This window comes from Atractosteus spatula, chromosome 7 (assembly GCF_055471065.1).
Source record: "Atractosteus spatula isolate fAtrSpa1 chromosome 7, fAtrSpa1.hap1, whole genome shotgun sequence".
Classification (NCBI taxonomy): Eukaryota; Metazoa; Chordata; class Actinopteri; order Semionotiformes; family Lepisosteidae; genus Atractosteus; species Atractosteus spatula.
Genome location: NC_142712.1, coordinates 50803133 through 50823579, shown reverse-complemented (window position 1 = coordinate 50823579; position 20447 = coordinate 50803133). Strand labels below are relative to the sequence as shown.

Genomic DNA, 20447 nt, shown 5'->3' with positions numbered 1-20447 from the left:
AATTACGCAGTTGAGAGCTCAGGTACTGCAGAATCAAGAAGCAGCAGGGAACCTTCGGATCCAAGGGTGTGTACCACTGCTCTAGATCCCATGTGATTAATTGCAGAGCAATGTAAAACTTAAGGTAAACTCCTCCACAAAAGCGAGCTTACCCTGATTTCTGCAGCATTAAGAGATCTGAGAGCTTTTACACAAAGGGCTGTCAGACTAAGATATTTTGATGTGGAATTAAACCCCCTGTATTGTCGTAGTCAATGCCATTGTTAAGGACATTTAACCTCTACCCACCATTGCCTGGTTGATCACCAATGAAACTCCTTCCCTTCAAATCACCTCCAGAGAACCAGCAACCTAGATTTAGTCATTTCCAATTTTAGTGCTGGAACGCTGCACGTGAAATTGGATTATTGTTTTACTTCATTCCCTGGGAATATGAAACCGATTGCCTGGTAAAAGAATTAGTCTTCAGTAGCTGTTGAAGCCATTGACCTGAAGTTATCTCAGTAATACCGCTGTGCTGGAAGGCAGCTTTCTCTCTCCGTGAAACATGCATTAATGCTGAAATTTTTATATAAGCAGCAAAATCTCTCCAGAGAGAATTGTTTTATTTTCCATTCTGACAGCCTGAGCGCAGAGACACAGTCGTACCAGAACCCTGCAGCATGACTGTTTCAACCCCTTCCCCACCGGCAGGGCTGAGGATCCAGGATTAAAGTTAACTGTCCCCCAGGGAAGCTCAATAAACATGCACAGCAGTGTACATACAGTATATGATTTTGGTTAGGCACAATGAGAACTAGCATTCTTCTCAAATACCTAATACATCTTTCTTGGGGAATATGGGAAAACAGCATGGCTCTATTATGTGGTGCCTTGTACTCATATCTGCACTGTGTCTGTATTCTGTGCCATGTGAGCTGAACACATGGAGACCAGTGCTTCATAATGATTTCCCTTGACTGCTTTACGTGGATCTCTGGACCCTTCCACTACGGTACCACCCGGAAGAGCTAAAGACAGTAAACTGTCTGGTAAATGACTGTGAGTGCCCAAACAATTCCTCCCTGTCTGTGTCCTGGGGAGATGTGTATCGGTGGAGCTACAGGGCCTTGCTAAAGCACTCCACCCCTTCCAATGATGTCCGATTGTGCTGAATTGGAAAAGCTGCAAACCCTTTTTTTTTTAAACGAATGCTTCTGATCAGTACTTGAATGCTCAAACTGAGCACTTTTATGGGTTAAAGATTACACGTAAGCAAAAACTGCAAAGAAACTTTTAAAAATAAAACGTGTTGATTGCATACTGTAGGTATTCACCCCTTTTGCCTTGACAAGGGTCCTTAAGGGTCCTTTAGATTTTTTTTTTAATAAGCAGCTGCTGTAATGGCTACAGGGTACACAATGTATATTTAGATTTTCAGAAAGCTTTTGCTAGTTTCTCATAAAGGAGACTAAATTACCCCACACACACAAAATAAACAGATGAGGTCTCCATTCAGGGTCAAATAATTAGGGGAAGCAGTAAAAGGGACAAACTGATAATGTAGTTAAAAGTACAAATTTTAAATCAATGTTATGGTCAAACAGGAAAAACGCCTCCACATTATAAAAACAATATTGCTTTTCTTTAATGATTCTTGAAAACCTAGAAAACATTCACAGGCTTAACAACTACTGTGACATGTTAAAAAATCTGAACTTTTGTAGTCTTGAGCAAAGTGGACTTCAGAAGCAGCAGCAAAAGAGAACCCAAAGACACAAGTGGAAACTAAAGGGAAGAGCATTTCTGTACACAAAGGGTTGTGGGAGTCTGGAACAGGGCACATGTCATATTATTTAAATATCCTGACTTCTTTTAAAAATCAGCTGAAAGAGATCCTCAGATCGGTTTTTATGCCAGAAATCAAACAAGCCCTCCTCTTTTCTTTAACCATCCTAATGTTCCTATGTCTGTGTTCCCATGGGTTTGGGGATTTGAATATTCTGCCTGTGAGCTCTACAGAGTGTGGGTGTAATCTGCTTGTGTGCCCTGTAGGGTGGGGAGATTAATCATCGTTAAAATGTAATCCTTTAGAATCCGTGAATTTAGCTGGGTATTGCTGTAGCTTTTCTTCATGCCTGTTGTACATCACAGTGCTCCACGGTTATGGGGAGCTGTGTGTAGTAGAGGCCAGGACAGCAGAGCAGTGTGCCAGCTGGGAGGCTTCATGCTGGGGCAGTCCTCCCTCTTCCCAGCAGCCCCTTCTCACCACGTCCCTGCAGGGCTCAGGCTCTCCAACACAGGGGATGGCCTGCCTGTGTTTCCCAGCTTTGTGGATGGCACGGCTTTCTATGTGATAGCAAAGAATTGCTGGTATTAGATTAAGCAAGGTGTGTGTAACTACAAGTGACTATGAGGTCTTCCTTTACTCTGTGCCTCAGATCCTAATTGCTTAATTGAAAGAATTATTTGGATAAGCTGCCATGCTAGCCATACAGATCACTGGGCGATGAAACTCAGCCCTGCTTCTGTTCTTACTTACTGTGAGAGTGCTCTTTCTCCCTCTCTGTGTGTGAAATGTTTTGATGTCTCTTGGAGTGCCCATCAGTGGCTCCAGGGAGGGGCCTGACGGTAAAGAGGCGTGTCTACTGATTCTTTATGGACTGTGGAAAAAGAGCTCTCTTTTATCTCTGTCGCCCAAGTCTAGACAGGAAGCATGGCAGAATCCCCTCTGCAGCGCAGGGAGTCTAGAGTCAGAGGGGTGTAAAATGGCAGTGGTGCTGCTTGTGGGATGTCTGTGGCTCGGTCTTAATCATGACCGAAACAACAAACCGACACTTACACTGCACGCTACTGCTGTCTTCAAAGAGAACGGCCTCACTGCTACAGAGGAGTAGGCACGTACCCAGGAGATTCAGCCCTGTCCTCAGAGGCTGCAGGGTCTTTCTGGTTTTGATTCTTGCCTAAGCTTTCCATTACTTTTCCACTGACGTAATTGTCTCGCATGTGAAGTTTTTTACATTGAATTCAATGTCTTTTTCAGCCTGTCATTTAAATCAGTCATCAGTCAAGATGCGTTTAGTAATACACCACTATGGGGGAGTAGGGAAAAGAGTCAAACTGGTTGGCCTAATCTGGTAATAAGACATTCGGAGAATGACGGGATGCAAGGAGCTCCAAGAGATCAGATGATGAAGGGATGTGGGTGGGACAAGCCCGGATGTCCACTGTTCTTGCTGAGTGGAGGTGAACTAAGCAAAAGTTTCGCTGGATTTTATGAGACGTCACCTGGTCAGTGGGGCCAAATCTGTGATCTTCCTGTCATGCCTTAGACGCTGTTAATTACCCCCTGCTGTGTGTGCAGGTGTCTTTCCGCCTGGAATTTGAGTTCAGCCGCTCAGTGTTCCTGGACCACATTCGGATTATCCTGGAGGCCAGCAGGTGAGCTCTCCCGCTTACGGTCCTGTCACTGCCCTCTGCTTAGGTACAGTACCTGTCCCCTGTTTGGTGTCTGGGCCACTCCGAGTCGCTCTGTACAGGGGTGTTTCTGCTCTTCAGCTCAGTCTCTTCACACCAAGGCAATCCGGCCATGTCAACAAACAGCTCGTAAAACAGGGTGCACTTAATAGTAAGAACATTTGTGAACAGAACATCTTGACCAGTATGTTAGTAATGCAAAGACATGATTCCCTCTAAGACAGTGGATCTCAAACTATGGTACCGCCAGGTGGTACGCCATATGACCCTGGAACTTTGTTGTGTGCGCTGAAAAATCGGGACGGGTTTTCATATTTTCTATTTTAATACGTGTCGAATACGCAGCCTACTGTACGTACTACGATACAGCGCGTGCTAATACTTGAGCGGACACAAGAGCTATTATGTATTTCTATACCATTCTAAAGGAATGCGTGCTACGAACGAAAGTGACCAATTGTATTAAAAAAAAGTTATTTCCAGCAAATAGGGAGGTAGGAGAATGTGCGTGATTTTGGAACAATGCCAATGTTGTAAGCACAGGAATGCATAAAAAATGCGTGCTACGAACGCTGGCAATCTTGTGAACACGGGAAAGCGTGATAGACAACAGAAAAATATTTAAGAACTGATCTAGGTTAATTTTAGAAAAATACCCCGAGCGTCTCTGTTTTTCGCTCCCATGCGCATGAAATAAAAACTTTCTAAACTTCTGAGACGGACTCCTGAAACGGAAACGGGGAAAAATGCAAGCTTGCGGATTGCTAAAGCAGGTAAGCCCCACACTATTTTTGAAGAACCTTATTTACCGTTGGCAAAAGAGCTGACACTATTATGTGTGCAGAAAAAGCTGCTAAACAGCTCGACCTGCTGCCCCCACTGAAAGACACGGTCAGTCAGAGAATTATTGATATGGCGGATGATACCAAAAGTACTCTGATAGAGCGCGTTAAGATGAGCAGATGCATTTCACTGCAATTAGAGGAGTCTGTAGATGTCGTGATTTGGCCAATTTGCTCGTTTACGTTAGATACGAGTTTGAGGGTACGTCCCATGAGGACTTCCTGTTCTGTAAGCCTCTACCAATGGGAACTACAGGAGAGCACATATTTCAGCTCCTGAATGAATTTATCGAAGAGAATGGCCTCGACTGGATAAAATGCGTCGGAGTTCGTACAGACGGTGCTAGAGCGATGACAAGCCGACATAACGGTGTAGTTGCACAAATTAGAGAGGTTGCTCCAGAAATGAATGTACGCATTGCAACATCCACAGCGAGACCTTTGCCGTCAAGAAAATGCCTGACGATTTAAAAATCTGTTAGACTCTGTTGTGAATTGTATCGGGGCTCGAAAAATGAATTCACATCTGCTTTGCTCGACTAAACAGGCTCACCCCTCTCGCTGAAATGGTGCTTTTTTATTGTTTATTTTTAATTGTTGTTGTTGCTTCTGTTTTTTCTGTAAAGCGCTTTGAGAAGCCACCTTTAAAGGTGCTATATCAAATAAAGTTTATTATTATAATATTTGTTATATGTGAGTGTGTGCACGCACGCGGGCTCATGTTGGTCATTGAGATTGTCTGGGGTTCCTATGGGAAGATGACTTGGAGGTGGTACTTGGATGCTTTGGTTTGATCAGGGGTGGTACTAGGTCCAAAAAGTTTGAGAACCACTGCTCTAAGATTTGGAATCAGACCCTTCCGCTCGTAAGACCAATGTTGATTGACATTGACACTAGAATATATTTCCCAATATGCAGTATTTCCAGTGTATGTACATAGGGGAGAATTGACAAAACTGGCAAGGTTTAAGGGAAGCCTAAGAGCCTCAATGGTTAAAGACAAAAATAGTGGTCATTTAAGCCAGTTAAGTCATTTAGGGTCCAGCTGGAATGACAACTGTAAGATCTTCCATTAGACCACATACAGGAGCAGATGTCCCTGCTTCACTTACACATATTGTTGCTTTTAGAATAAATTATTTTAAGTCGGTAATATTTAGTAAATAATATTATTTGTCCCGTGGTTTTAAAACATGGTACTCCAAAAGGAGGCCAGGGGTCAGCATTACTGCTTCCCCCAGTGTCCAGGGATCACTTCCAGCTTGGAGTCTGTCTGTGTGGAGTTTGCATGGTCTAAATTAACCAGTCTGTTTCCTTATGAGAAAACAACACAACAAATAGGAAGGAACTATAGTAAATACTTAAGAATGCTAATTTCATAGTTACAGAAAGATTTTATTTACTGTTACTGTAGAACATAAGGATTTTGTATTTGTGTTTTCTAGTTTTAAATAAAATACAAGCTGAAAACTTAAGGTGATATAAATATTTTGTGAATACAACCTGAAGTTTCGAGAGGATGTCTTGGGGGAACAGAGGATTATGTTGCATGTACTGGCCATGAACCTTAAGAGAAATAGAATATATGAAGTGCCTGTTTCAATTGAACTATCTCATTTGTGACTCGTCTGGCGTTGCGGTGTTTGGTAAGAAATGTCATTCTATGGCCTCATGTTACAGTAGGTTAATCATGTGGGCCAGCAGAGGGCGCTGTTGACAATGCCAAAATACAGTATAGATGAAAGGTAAACTTAATTTTCTAAAAAAAATTAACCGTTTATAAATATAAAGTTTACATATTTGTTTTGTGTATTATTTATGGCATTCCTTAATTCATTATTACATACTGTTGTTAATTGACTCTTTGTCTATTCTGCAGTGATGGAGAAGAAAAAACTGTTGGAGACAACATAAATGACATTTTGTATCCATTAAAATATGAAGCTGACCTTCTCTTCACAAGGTGCATTTTCTCACCTTCGTTTATTATTTTAGACATACGGTATAGGAAGAATTACCAATAAAGATTCAATTCAGATATATAGTTAGTTTGTACCTTTCTCTTAACTTCAAATTAGAATTTTATAACACGGTGTGTTAAAATGGTATCATGTTGGTGTGGTTGTAAACAGCTTCACAGCTTCAGGGTCCTGGATTTGATTTTAGACTTAGTAGCATTCTATGTGGAGTTTGCATGTTCTCACCCAGTATTTTCCAGGGTTTCTTCACTATTCGCCTTAAGAGAACAGGGAAAGTACAGGAAATGTATAAATGGTCACTCTCAGCAATTACAAATTTGAATACAGCATGATTTATTTCATGTTATTTACAGCATCTGTTTTTGTCTTCATGTGACTTGTTTGATTGTGTTTGGCTTGGACTATAACCAGTCGAAAAACAGATGCAGCCTTTAACATTTCAGTGACCACTAAGCTGCAAGCTTTTCAAAGCCATCCTACTGTCTTTCGCTGCTGTCCAGAGCTCACCTCCCCTCCCATCTCGTCTTTAACCAGGGAATCCAGCCCCTCCCGCTACGAGATCAAAGCCGACCGCTCCCTGGACACTCACAGCGGTCACCTTCCCCACTTCAACTTCACCTTCCAGGTAAACCCAGAGAGAAGCTACATCATGGCCACAGTGAAGGGCTTTCTGACTACATTTTCTGTCCTGTAGATCAGTGTTTCTCAGCCCCTTTCACGCCAGTGTCCAGCTCGCTGGGCTGCTCCTCCTTTGATACTGACGTGACCCGTAGCAGGAATACGGCTCAGTCTGAGCGTTACTGCAGGCCCGGGGCAGGGACCGGGCAGCACTGATTCAGGGAACCGGACTGGTCAGCAGACCAGGAAGTGGACTGTAGATGCTCCGCTTCTCTAAAGTAAAAATAATTCATAGCAAATTCTCCAGAGTGTCTCAGTGAAGAGTTCAAATGGCAAAGTTCAAGTGAAGAGCTCACTGGCTTTTTGGATGTTCTGAAAATATGCCAGATGTGGAGGACGTAGAGCACTTTGTTCTGAAGTGATTCACATTAACATATTTTTACAATGAGAAGGAATTCTTGGTAGAAAACAAATGGGAATATGTGAGGGTTTTTAAAACCAAGTCCACATTTTGCTCTTTCTTTCTGAAACGCAGATACAGAATTTGGGCTTTTATCCGTTGAGAGATTTGCAGTTGACGATTGAGATCCCGGAAGTTACGAAAAGCGGAAACCGGCTTTTGCGGATGAGCAGTTTCCACATCGATCAGGTGAGGCACCGCTACACCGAGGAGGAACGTCGTGTCAGGAAAGCTCAGGCGCCGCGCCTGTGGCATTCTAGCAAAGCCTGACTGCTGTGTTTTTAAAAATCTATAAGTACCGTATAGCTTTCGTGCAGGTCAGAAAATGAAATTAGAAGAGACAGCATTTTAATAATACTGCTGTGGTTGTGAGATGATGAAGTCATTCTTCTGTAATCTGTGTGAAGTGTGTGTGCCTGGAGTGTGTGTCTGTACCCTGACAGTTCCTGGTTTTTATCAGACAGAAGGCACAGACTGCATCACCCCCAGCCACATGGCTCTGAGCAGGACTTCCTTCGAAGACCTCTCCCGCTACCCACAACTGGTAAAGCTTGAGATCTGTGAAGCGTGTTGTGTGTCCGTTCACACAGTTCAGTACTGTCTTTCAGTTTACCTGCCTCTCCCACGGTTATATTCTGTCTACCTCTCTTACTGCTGTTATTTTTCAGTCAGTTTCTATTACATATATCATTGGATATTGGTAGCCAGATAGATTTATATGTTACATATACATTAAAATAATGCATTACGTATTGCTGTACTTCTCTTTTTGAAATAAAATGCCTACCTCCTTACTGATTTACAGTTTTAAAAATATTAAAAGTGGCCCAGAAACCATGGTTCTAGCCTCTTTCTATGAATATTCTTCAAAGTCAAAGCCACTGATCGTCCACAGTTGTTTCCACCTCCAATCCCTGTTCATTGTCTGTCCTGCCCATTTCCCAGAATCACTCCAACACCATGACGATTCCGATCAGCTGCAGACTGGGCATTCCTGCCAGCACAGTGGTCAACATCCGCATCCAGGGGATCCTCCACACCGATTCACTCCGCACAGTGAGTTGCCTGCTTCCTCAGGGGCGCCCTCTGCTGCCCAGGGCAGAAACTGCAGCCCCGCCCACCTCAGATACTCATCAGTAAAAGCATCTGTACGGCGCAGGTTCAGAGTTGCACAGAGCAGACCACATTTCTGAAGGCCTCATGTGCAGCCTGCAAAGCCTGACACAGATGCTCACATACAGCACTGTCTTTCCTACTGAGACATGTTTGAAGAGCTCTGGTTTATAAGAAAGAGATTGTTGTAAGATGACAAAGCTCTGCAACTCCATTTTATGACACTGCTGATGATTCTTTTTGTATTGTGAACCAGTTTTGGCCGTTCATTACAACTTTATTTTTTGCTTGCTAGGTGAAATTCAAGTCGCTGGAGCTTGTGACAACTGCCACAATAAAGCTGGACCTGTCCAGCCCGATGTTCATGCACGAGGAGAAACCAGTTCGCCAAGTGAGTAGAGAGCTGAGCTGCTGACATTAAGCTGCAGAGCCTGTCTGAGTGGGAAAACACACAGAGCTCTGGCTGAGCTTAAGGACCAGGAGGACCAACAGTCTAGACAAGGGAGGTCTGAATTTACTAAAATAGCTATATACTGCCACCTGCAGGTGGAATGTCATGTGACATTTCCCCCATCAGAATAAAGAGGATTTCAGCCCTGTTAACCAAACCTTTACTGTCAAATATCTGGGCACTGTGAGCAGCTCTCTGACAGTGATATATTTCTGTAATTACAATTGGGAAAATAGAATGGATCACTTATTTTTTTTTAATAATTTAGATCAAATTTCCCAGCCTTTTCTTTTAAATTTTAAAGAAAAAAATTCACTGCACTGGAATTTGGCAGAGATTTGTGTTGGGACTGCAAGTGCTGCAGATCTTGTGCAGGCAGGGTTACGTTGTTCTGTCTGTCCGCTCTGCTCCGCTCATGGTCAGACGAGCGTGGAGCAGCCTAGCGCTTGGTGAGCTCGCAGTTTCTAAACCCCGCCCCTCGTTCTCCTCATCTCTGCAGATAATCCTGGAGATCAGAAAAGAGGAAGATTACAGAATCCCGATCTGGATTATCATCGGGAGCACGCTGGGGGGGCTGCTGCTCCTAGCCCTGCTGATCCTGGCATTGTGGAAGGTGAGCACCTGGAGCTCTGTGCCGAGAGCCCGGGGGAAATTTGTTTTACTGCGCAGTCCAATGCAACAACAGTAAAACAAGGGAGACAAACATTACCAACAGAGAAGACAGTACAGCAGTGTTACAAGAGAAAGGAGAGTTCCTTTACATTGAGAGAGAGGTTGCAGCAGGGTTGAAAGTTTTTCTGTCTGTTATTTTTACACCTGGGGACACAGAGGCGTCTCCCAGGCGGGAGTAGTGTAAGTTCACAAACACGTGCACATGTGTACACGTCTGGGGGCTTAAAACTCCATACACATCGTCTAGGGCAGTGCCCAGCGTCCTATGGCATCCATTATTTTTGCACATAGGGATTTTTAAGGGCACTTGCACTAACTGTCTTATATGCAAAGAAGAAATTAAAAGTGAAAAAAACATTAAAATGATGCTTGACTGATAGAGGAATCCTACTCTGTTGGGCCCCTGAGCAAGGGCCTTAACCCCATCTGCTCCAGGGGCTGACCCTGCGCTCTGACCCCCAGCTTCACTCTGTGTCTGTGTGTCTCATGGAGAGCAAGCTGGGGTATGTGAAAAGACAAATTCCTAATGCAAGAATTGTATATGGCCAATAAAGTCATCTTAACTTACGTTATCTGTAATTCTCTATAACATTCTCAGTGGGGCTAGCCTATCGTTTTCACAGGAAAGCTTGCAATCCGTGCTCCAGATAATATTTTTCACACTTAAGCGCAAGGTCGAACACTGTTAAGCCGTGGGAAGGTTTTGGCTCACTTTGTGCACTGGCCTGATGCAATCAAGGTCTTCGTACTGCACGATGATAAATGGGTTTCAAAGCTAATGTTTCAAGCCAACATCACTACACATGAAACCTCAACCTCAAGATCAAACTGTTATGTCTCTTTTCAGACCGTGGAAGGCAATTCTTGCATAATTTGCTATTTTCTCTAGGAATATTGACACCTCAATTTTACATTATTCACAGCATCTTATAGGACATTCAAAATATTGTACAGTTCATGCTGCTGAGATTGGAATGTATATGCCAGAACTAGCAACAGCATTTGATCAGATTTCAGGAAATCTGACATTTTCACCCTATTGTATATTTTCTTTTCTGATTAACCTCCTAGACAACGGTGATACCAGCAACGTGGATTCCTCAGTTTTTCAGTGGATGAGTGTTGCGGATTTTTTAAATGCACTGCAGGAAAATTAGCAGTGTTCGACATTCACTCAAGTTTCATTTTTTGGAACTTTCAATAACACCATAATGAAACCTCCTAGAGAAGTCAAACATCTTACATTGTATTAAGGGTGATGTGTGATATTTGTTTCCACACCTTTCACCTTATCATTTAAGCGCCTTTTTATTATCACAATGGTCTTGATTTGGGAATTTTTTTTCAGCATTCAACATACTGTACACCTCTGTGTGCTCACATGAAGTCAGCTCTTTGTTCCTGCTCTAGCCAGTTAACAACTGAATACTCAGAGGCTTGCATGCCGCTTAAAGAGTGAAAAGTGTAAAGCAAGGGCAAGGATCACACTACATGGTGATGATTCATTTTAGACAGTATTTTAATATTCATTTCGTTCATTAAGTGAACTGGAAGTAGAGCTATTATCGCCATTTAACGAGTATCAATAGCACGCAAATCCATAAAAACAAGTGCATGAGCTAACTCTGGGCACACCCCTTCTGAAAACTTGCCCAGCATTGATCGCTACTGTGCTTCAGTCTTTACTGTGCCCTGCACCCCCCCGCCCTGTAGCGTGACTGTAATGTGCACAACCTGCGCCCTGCTCACTGCCGTCTTCTGGTCCTTCTCCAGCTGGGATTCTTCCAGCGGAGGAAGCGGGGCAAGGAGTCCGAGCAGGAGGCCAACGGGAAAGTAATGGAGGAGCGGTAACACCGGGCAGGGCACAGGACAGCCTGCCATCACTCCCTCCATCCCGCTGAAGCAGCTTCCCGTACAGAGGCGGCGGAGCACATCTGGGGACTCAGCCTGGCCATCAGACACCGGTGGGACCCTCAGGCCCGCCAGGCCCACCCGTGTCAGAACAGCAGCACCTCTGAGCCCCCTTTCCTCCGGTTCCCCCACGGACTGGCCCTGCCCCTGGGGCCAGATGTGAGCAAAGCATGGACCTCCCTACCTCGCACCACTCCCACATCCGGACAGGCAGTACTGTTTAGGGACATGTTAGCCGGTGTGCGCCCCCACACTTTCCCCAGAGAGGAGGCTGCAGGTTTGAACTGGTTCCTGGTGAAGTCAGGCAGTCTGAATGAAGACGGCAGCAACCCCGATTCACAATCACAAACGTACCTGGTTTTTTTTCACCCTTATTTTATTTAGGATTCTAGGTATTTAATATATAATATTGTGCTAAACCAAAGTGTTGTCATCCATGTGACTAACTGCAGTGCAGAAGTCCTGGGCGGTCGGTCACTTGGCGTTCCAGTCTGGCTCGTGGTGCTCTTGCAGGCGAGTTTCACAAGGACATTCCTGACGGTCACTGTGCTGCCCTCCTGTGCTTCAGAGAGAGAGATCACGATTCAGGCACCACTGTGAACTGCATCCCAGCAACACAGGTGCAACTGCCACAAACTGTTCAGTTAACACGTTAACCCAATGAGCAGCTTATATGACTTTATAGACTTTTTTTTAAGGACTTCTGTTAAACTGTCCCAGAAAATTGTATGTTCTTTTAATCACAGTATCTCAGTATTCGAATGCACTTTTTTTTAATCTTGTAAAACGAAAAACTTGAATTTTGTAAATAGGCTCACACATCTTTCCTATGATAGCCTGGTCACCAGATTGCTGTACACAGCTTTAGGAATATGGCTTTTCCCCTGTAACTAGTGGCATAGCTGTACCATTAGTAATGCAGAGGCTTTCATTTAAATGTTTTGTATCTGAACAAATAGCCTTCTTAGAAGGGTATGCACACTGTACAGTCCTAGCAGTGAGGTTCAGTCACTCTATGAGTGTGTCATTTTGTTTTACATTTTTTAAACAATTTTGGACACACTAGTTTTCTATTTTATTAAACCCTTATGTGAACTAATGGTTTACTTAAGCACTCTTAAAAGGCTGAAGGGTTTTATAAGAAACATATATTTGAAACCTGCAGCCCTTTAAGTGCAGAATTCACGTTGTAAATCCGTGAAATGACATTTTTGCAGCTGAGCAAACAATATCTTACAGTCAGGGTCCAGAGGACTGAATCTGGGAGACTGTACTGGGATTTGCTGGGTGAGAACGGACAGACCGGATATCCCAGGACATGCAAGACAGACCAACGACAGTAGAGCACCATGCCGAACAGTGCAGTAGGGTCTAACAGCCCAGACAGCCTGCTGGTAGATTACTATACGTTCAAGTCTAGTTTCTGAATGCTTACAGAAGACTTGTACAGTCAACACATCAGGGCAGGGAGGGGAAAGACCCTGCCTTGTCTGTAATATATGCATTTTGCCATCTCTACAATAAGGTTTGTAAATATGTTAATTATTTAGAATAAAAAAACCTGAGTCTTTATTTGTGCAAGAGTTACTGACGCTTACAGCACGCAAGCACGCAGCGCAGCGGAACAGGCCAGACGATCACTCCACGTCACACACAGAGCGGCCCTCAGCCAGCCCACAAGTCCAGCCCCTCACAAAATCCGGCCAAGCTGGGAGAACAGAAGGGGGTTTTCATCTCCCGCGCGTGCAGAGAGCTTAGCAGGACGCGGGGGATCGTAGGCATGGCAGCGGACGGAAGCCAAGCGGAAGGCAGGCGACTTGGCTCAGCAATGCGACCTCGGACTGCCCTCGTCTGGGGAGGGGGAGTAGAACAAGCGCCAACAGAAGACAAGATAAGTGCCTCTGTTCTCCACTATCTGCAGATGGGGGTGGGGGTGGGGGTGGGGGTGGGGGGGGGGAGAGAGCCGTGCCCATAAACAACGTGTCCTCAGCTCGGTGGAAAACGCTCTTCATTGGCTGGAGCAAGCGGCACCACCCAGCTGTTCAAGCTTGCTCCCTAGGGTCCCCCCAAAACATGACGAGATGAGATTCTGGGATTTCTCGGCTACGTGACACCAAACCCAGTAAGATGGGCAAAATGGCCTCCTGTTAATTATAGCCCTTAATGCAACTCCGCAATTTTGAGCCTCCACAATGTCCATCATTTCCAGCAAACATCAATATCATACATTCTTATCACCGCGACGCTTCTACTCACCTGACACAGAGACTGTATAGGCCAATTCTCATGAAACTTCATTATGCTTTTGAACACAATGCTATTGCTCCAGAGATCTGAGCTGTAGCATGCTTTTTTTTTAGAAAAAGGGGCCTCCAAAAGCACTTTTTCATTTTTAATGCCTTTTTCAAAAACATTTCTGTAAAATCTAATTACAGTACAATCGCTGGTTACATGGGATTTGACAAAAGAAATGGAGATTGCCCTCTTATGTTTACAGGTATATCCGGCCGAAACAAGCTTTGCTCATTCGGAACAGCAAGACAACACAGCATTTCCATTGCAAAAACACGGGGTCGAGAATGGAACACATGCATCTCCTTAAGTCAAGATGTATCTGTACTAAGCTCATGATACAGATATTCAGCACAGGACAGGATAGGGCTTAAAAGGAAAATTATACACCCTTCACTGCAGGCATGAGCACAGAAACCTAAAATGTAAAAGTTTCACTGCACATTACATGCATTTACAGAGACTCGAACTGTAGCCAACACGTTAAAAAAAAAATTATCTGTCTTTGGATCCACAGGTAGAAATGCCACAGGACTTTTATAAAATTAAAAGGACTCTGAAACGGTTCTCCACTTGAGTGAATCTATAAGAAATTACTTTTTTTTTACTATTGAATTTCAAAAAATATTTTCAAATGTTTTTTTTTTAATGAACATTTCTAAAAAATCTGTTGCTGTAAGGATAAAAATAATTTAAAAAACTGTGTTATAAGAATAAAGTGCAGCCCAGCGATACAATCCACATGTATTCCGTGTCCTGAGCTTGGGGCTGTTCAGCACTGCATTCTTCTCTAACCTCTCAGAGCTGCCCTCACCTTGCCAGTGGTCAAGCAGAGCTCCGGCTGCCAGGGAGAGAGCAGCTGGTCTCCGCACAGCCTCCAGCCCTTGGAGCACCATATGGCTAACAAGCTGCAGCACAATTCACTTGCAGCCCTGCCACGCAAGTGTGGGTGGTGGGCATATTTGCAGACAGGAGCTGAAGCTCTGGGTGCCTTGTGAATGATATCAGGGACTGATTACCCCTTTAAAAAATTTAAAAATTTAATCTGTAATTAAAACACATATTTAAAAAAATACATACTGGGCTGAAGAATCAAAGTGGGTATGGTAGGAAAAAAAGAAAAATAAGCAATGAGTCTGGTGCAGACTAACAAGTACCAAGTCTTGGGAACCACAGAGTTTTCTGTCTCTTAATACACGTAATCTCAATCCCCTAACTGAATTACTAGTTCAAACAGACCAGTTTAACACTCCTTTCAGTGTTGAGGCACAGGGCAAATATATATTCTGCTAGACGGCACACAGTTGTACACATCTGATTCAGTGTTTGTCTATACCGGGGATGGGCAACTAGGGTTTTGTGGTTTTTATTCCACATCTGGAATTGAACTAATTAGTTAGATCAGAAGTTAGATCCCCCGGTTCTTCGGGTCTTGATCAGGTGCGATTGAGGAAGTTCCAGTGAACCTGCAGGGCCTAGCCCCTAGAGGACTGGAGCTGCCCATGCCAAGCCCAGACTTGCACATGCAGTGCTTGCACATGCATTCTGAAACAGTGGAAATAAACCCCCAACACACTCTGCAAAACAGCCTCCAAAACCTGCAGTAGCTCAAACTGCAGACCCCATGTCACCTCCATCGAATAAATAAGCACAAACATAAATGGAGACAACAGCAGACAAGTCTGCCTTGAGAATCCATCGGTACAACTTGTAAAACAGATCAGGGTTCATTATACTGCCTAGGACACTGAAGTGTTACTTCCATCCCTATATCTGACATGTGCTTCAACTCAGTGAAACCTGCCTCCAGACCCTGACACAGAACCAGCCTGGGTGTTTGGATAACTCCAGGGAGAAATACTGCCTTCTGTTTGCATTAGTCCTGAAATATTAATTACACAAAACATTTACACTGCAGTGCTGGTCTTATATTTGTTTTTGCTTCTCAGGTACCATTGACAAGACTACACAGCTTCAAACCTGAGATTTGTGTTGACTCACAGAAGCATTATTACATTCTAAATGATTAAGATGATTTTGCATTTCTTGCATTGGTTCCCAAGTCTGTGATAAGACCTTGTGTCTAACTACAGTTGTTAAAAATTATTAACAGTGTTAAAATCACTTTGTGTGTGTAATACAGGTACTTTAAAAACTTTTTCCAAATGTCTAGCTTTGAACACTAAAGCTTTCTGTGAAAATAAATTCTCTTAATATTCTGGCCCTTCACACCAGATCTGCTACCAGTATCTCCAAATGGGATCAAACATAATGCCATCTTAGAAACAAGCCCCTTACAGTTACAGAAAGAAAAGCAAAACAAAATGCAAATCTCTAGTAACTGAACTGTCAAAGAACTAAAATGATTTTTGAAGCAGAAAAATATTTCAACAGATGTTACCACAATCACAAAGCTCTAACTCAAGGTCGGCAGTAATCTTTCAAAGGTTAAAAGTAATACCTGTTCAAAACCAATCCAGTCAAATAATACAGAAAAGAAAGCAATGGCTGTAATTGTGCATTTATAATATTAACCCTTTCAAGAAGGCAATGAAGGCATCAGACTGGGCTCATCCTGTAGTGTGAGTACAGTTCACTTTATGCACAAAAAGATTTTAAGTGAATTTTTATAGGAAATGCCAAATGCATCCTAAAGCTGTTCCCCAAGGGTATTTCTCTAAGCAAGGCATTAAGTGTACAGATAAAAATAAATACTGCACTGAATGACGCAGTCGAACTCCCCCATAAACACCAGTGGGCATGAGCTCCCACAGGACCTAAGGGCTGAAGTGGGAGGCAGTCATGCTCCTCTCCTCCTCTTCTTCTGCCTCTCGTACATTAGCTATTACACTCCGACAAAAGATGAACAATCTAAACCTGGAGCAATATGGTTTCACTAAGTGTAGAGAAAGCCCGACTTCACAGCGGACTCTGGAGTTAAAGCTTTGTGACAAGGGATTCATCAGGACACACCAGCGATGACAGAGGGATCTCATGCCAACTCCATGCCCCATTCTCTGTCTGCACACAACACTGTATCAAAACACACCGCTGTTCAGAAACACCTGATGGGAGACGTCACCCAAGAGGTTAGCATGCCTTTTCAGGGAAACTGGTTGCTTATACTTCATGCTCATAACATAATAAAAAGAAAAATCATATAAAATTGTTTTGAAACAACCTCTCTTATTGTCATTAATCATCTGTTATTTTTTTTTACCCCAGCACCAATGGTTTCAATTTAAAAAAATTAAAAAGATCCAAGTTATTGGTTTTGTCAATTTCAGTGGAACTCCACGAACTCCTCCAGGGTTTTGGGGATCTGGTTTTTGTAGCTGATCTGATGGAGCCGCACGGCGCGGGCAGCCAGGCACTTGAGGCTCATCTTCATCTGAGTCTTGAGGAGGATCTCGGAGACACCTGTGGTGCTCTTGTCCAGCGGCGTTTTCTTCTGCTTGTTGGTCATGTCAGTGTGGGCGCCCGCCTCCACCAGGCTGATGATGATGGAGTGCAGGGTGAGGAAGTCGCTGATGGGCCGGTTGTACTGCACGATGATGTGCAGGGGGCTGTTGCCCTCGTTGTCCACTGCGTTGACCTGCGCTCCGCAGTCCAGCAGCAGCTTGGTGACCTGGGCGCTGGGGAAGCTGCACACGTCGTTGGTGTGGAAGTCGTCCACGGGGGTGTTGGAGTTGATGGCCAGGTGCAGCAGGGAGGAGCCTTCCCGGGAGCGAGGGTCCAGCTGGATCAGGTTGTAGATCTGCTTGTTGATGCGCGCCCGCTCCTCCTCGCTGCACTGCGTCTTGGTCGAGATGCACACCAGGTAGAGGAAGGTGAAGACGTTGGACTCGTAGTTGTCCAGGGCGGTGTGCAGCTCGGCCTCGGGGGAGCCCTGCACGCGCGCCATGCTGCGCTCGATCTCCACCACGCTGCAGTGCAGCACCTCCTCCACGTCGTGCGCCCGCACGGGCTCGTTCAGGTGGATCATCTGAGAGAAGACCTGGGCGAAGCGCAGCAGGTCCTTGTGGGTGTTGCGGCTGCCCTTCTGCCGCAGCTGCAGCGCGTGCAGCCACAGCTTGATGCACTGCTCAAACTCCATGCTGTCCGCGTAGACTGCACCGCGGTAGATGATGGGGTGCGAGACGTCGATGTTGTCGGAGCCCAGGATGCGCTCCCGCACGATCAGCCCCTCCATGTGCAAGGCATCACGGTCCTGCCGGATGACCTCCAGCTCGCGCGGGGTGCGGCACTCACTGCGCCCCCCGTACGCCTCGATGGGGGGCAGCACCTCCTTGGCAATGATGTTGGCAGAGTCCCGGTACCGCTCCAGCATGGCCAGGTACAGGTAGTGGTAAGTCTTGAGGATGTCGTAGTTCTCGCGGTCGTTGGCGAAGGAGGCCCCCAGCAGTTCCAGGGCCTCGATTCGGCTCTCGCGGTCGCAGTCGGAGTGCGAGAGCAGGAGCTCCACCACGTCCGCTTTGCAGCTCTCGGCCGCCACCTTCAGAGGCGTCATCCCATGCCCGTTGACCACCATGGCGGCCTTGCAGCGCACCAGCTCCTTCACGATGTCCAGGTGCCCGGCCTCGGCCGCAAAGTGCAGGGCCGTGGCCCCACAGTGCGCCTTGGCGTTGGGGTCGGCGCCACGCTCCAGCAGGAAGCGCACCACGTCCGTGTGGCCCTTGTAGGCAGCAATCATCAGGCAGGTGTTGTCGTACTTGTTGGCGATGCCGATGTCCGCGTTGTTCTCCACCAGGTAGCGCACGATGTCCAGCCGGCCATCGAAGCAGGCCGCCCGCAGAGGCGTGGAGTTGGTCACGGTGGTGTGGTTCACGTTGGCGTTGCGCATCACCAGCAACCGCACCACCTCAAAATGCCCTGCCCCTGCGGCACACCACAGCGCTGTGGCACCATCGATCACATAGCTGGGGAGAGAGGGAAGAGAAGCACGTGACACATCGGTGCCAGGAACCCTAGTCATGGCAAACCGTCCAGTTGGAAAGGGTGCAAATCACAAATATGTCAAAGCTCGGCGGGGAAGAGTAATCTTGCAATGGGAAGTTTTTTACATCATTGCTGCGATCCACAGAAGCAGCATTGTAAAGATCAGCACCCACTGTGCATGCAAACTGCAGAATAACTAAAGAAAAATAATTAATCTGATCAGAGAAGGGGTAAGCGATTTAATGTAGCACAATTCAGTGACTTCAAGACCACATGAAACTTCTGCATGACATATTGGTAGAGTCAAACCTCTAGGAAATGGAAAAGCACTGTGTGACACCATGGAGTCTACAACTGGCAGGTGGAGCAAAGTTTTAAAGGTTTAATCTAATGTAGTATTAGTGCTACTCTGAAGACTTAGATCCCCTCAGACTGCAACATCTTTTAATTTAGGAACTGCTCACACAGCCTGTGGTCAAAATGTCTTCCTGCAAAATAAGAAAAAAAATCTGCTTAGCTAGAAAAACAGAAGACTAGTTTATGGGAATGTGAATCATGTCTTCATACTGCCCAAAGGAAACTTACAAACTTAACCAAAGCAAATGCTTTAGACTATGAAAGAATCTGGGTGCAGAGAGAGATGGGTGGAATTTAAGCAACTCTGACATAGGAAACAGGTTTGATTTCTTCATTCGAAGTGCCATGGGGATTTGGAAAAAACTACCTGGCTCTGCTGCACAGGCTGAAAAACTGCAAACTGACGAACAATAAGCCCACGGAGGTCCAGCCTGAATGTCTTCCTCAGTATGGTCAGCATGTCCCCAGCCCATCAGATAGGTGAAAGACACCCCTCAGTGTTCCCATATCGCATAAATCGGTCTTGAAGACAGAGTAGACTTTGAACTGCACTACACTTACCACGTGAAGGTTATTTGGCTTCATTACTCTGCTCTCCTCCCCACTGAGAGCTGATGTGTGGGGAGCGTTCTGGCGCACTATGGCTGCCGTCGCATCATCCAGGTGGGGGCTGCACATTGGTGGTGTTGGAGGGGAGTCCCTATTACCTGTAAAGCGCTTTGAGTGGAGTGGAGTGTCCAGAAAAGCGCTATATAAGTGTAAGCTATTATTATTATTTAAAAATACCCACAAAATAATGAGCTTGTGCGTGTTGGCAGCCTGCTTGTACTTCTACTCTGTTTTCTGTTTTGGTTCTGCAGACAAGTTTGTCAGCAACCCCCCCGCCATTGAGACCCTGGCAGTAGTTACAGGTTTTCACAACGCTGGAACGACTCCCGTCACCTCGACATTAACTGATCTAACTACAGCCATGTCATGAGACTGACAGACAAGGCTGTTGTTTGCGTCCACCACCCTCGTTACTTGAACTGCTTTTACAAGCCATTTCTAGGGTGACGCAGAAAGAGGCTAACCAGGCTGCGACGACAAACGGAGAAAATGCCCTCACCCGTCAAAGCGCACGGTGCCCGTCTGCTCGGTGTCCACTCGGTAGTGCTCAAGCAGCAGCCTCACGACTTTGGCGTGGCCATTGCGCGCTGCTATGATGAGCGGAGTGGATCTCTGCCCGCCGTGCTGCGTGACATGGCTCAGCAGGTAGCGGGTCTCGGCATCCGAGTGATTGAGCAGGAGGGCGGCCAGCGTCAGGACCCGGCCCTCGCTCGCCGCCTTGTAGACGTACCCGGCCAGCGACTCCATTC

General features: G+C 45.4%; 2 protein-coding genes across 3 annotated transcripts in view; one reads left to right on the top strand and one right to left on the bottom strand.

Annotated features, from left to right (window-relative positions):
• The window catches only part of LOC148831355 (integrin alpha-11-like), a 54042-nt gene extending 41036 nt beyond the window's left edge, over window positions 1–13006 (top strand). Inside the window, exons 22-30 of the mRNA XM_088921507.1 lie at window positions 3344–3420; window positions 6178–6261; window positions 6812–6902; window positions 7431–7544; window positions 7816–7899; window positions 8301–8411; window positions 8764–8859; window positions 9419–9532; window positions 11365–13006. Of these exons, the coding sequence (XP_088777633.1) occupies window positions 3344–3420; window positions 6178–6261; window positions 6812–6902; window positions 7431–7544; window positions 7816–7899; window positions 8301–8411; window positions 8764–8859; window positions 9419–9532; window positions 11365–11442 (849 nt within the window). The 3' untranslated portion in view covers window positions 11443–13006. The remainder of the gene's footprint in view (window positions 1–3343; window positions 3421–6177; window positions 6262–6811; window positions 6903–7430; window positions 7545–7815; window positions 7900–8300; window positions 8412–8763; window positions 8860–9418; window positions 9533–11364) is intronic.
• A 4035-nt stretch (window positions 13007–17041) lies between these two features.
• fem1b (fem-1 homolog b) lies at window positions 17042–20445 on the bottom strand. Of its 2 annotated transcripts, none has more exons than XM_088921502.1 (2): window positions 20198–20445; window positions 17042–18713 (listed from the first exon to the last, which is right to left on the bottom strand). In XM_088921502.1, the coding sequence occupies exons 1-2, from the start codon at window positions 20443–20445 to the stop codon at window positions 17078–17080; spliced, it is 1884 nt and encodes a 627-aa protein (XP_088777628.1). In that variant the 3' UTR covers window positions 17042–17077. The 2 variants fall into 2 exon arrangements, with proteins under 2 accessions (XP_088777628.1, XP_088777629.1); XM_088921503.1 differs by lacking the exon at window positions 20198–20445 and adding an exon at window positions 19651–19692.
• Between the last annotated feature and the right edge of the window lie 2 nt (window positions 20446–20447).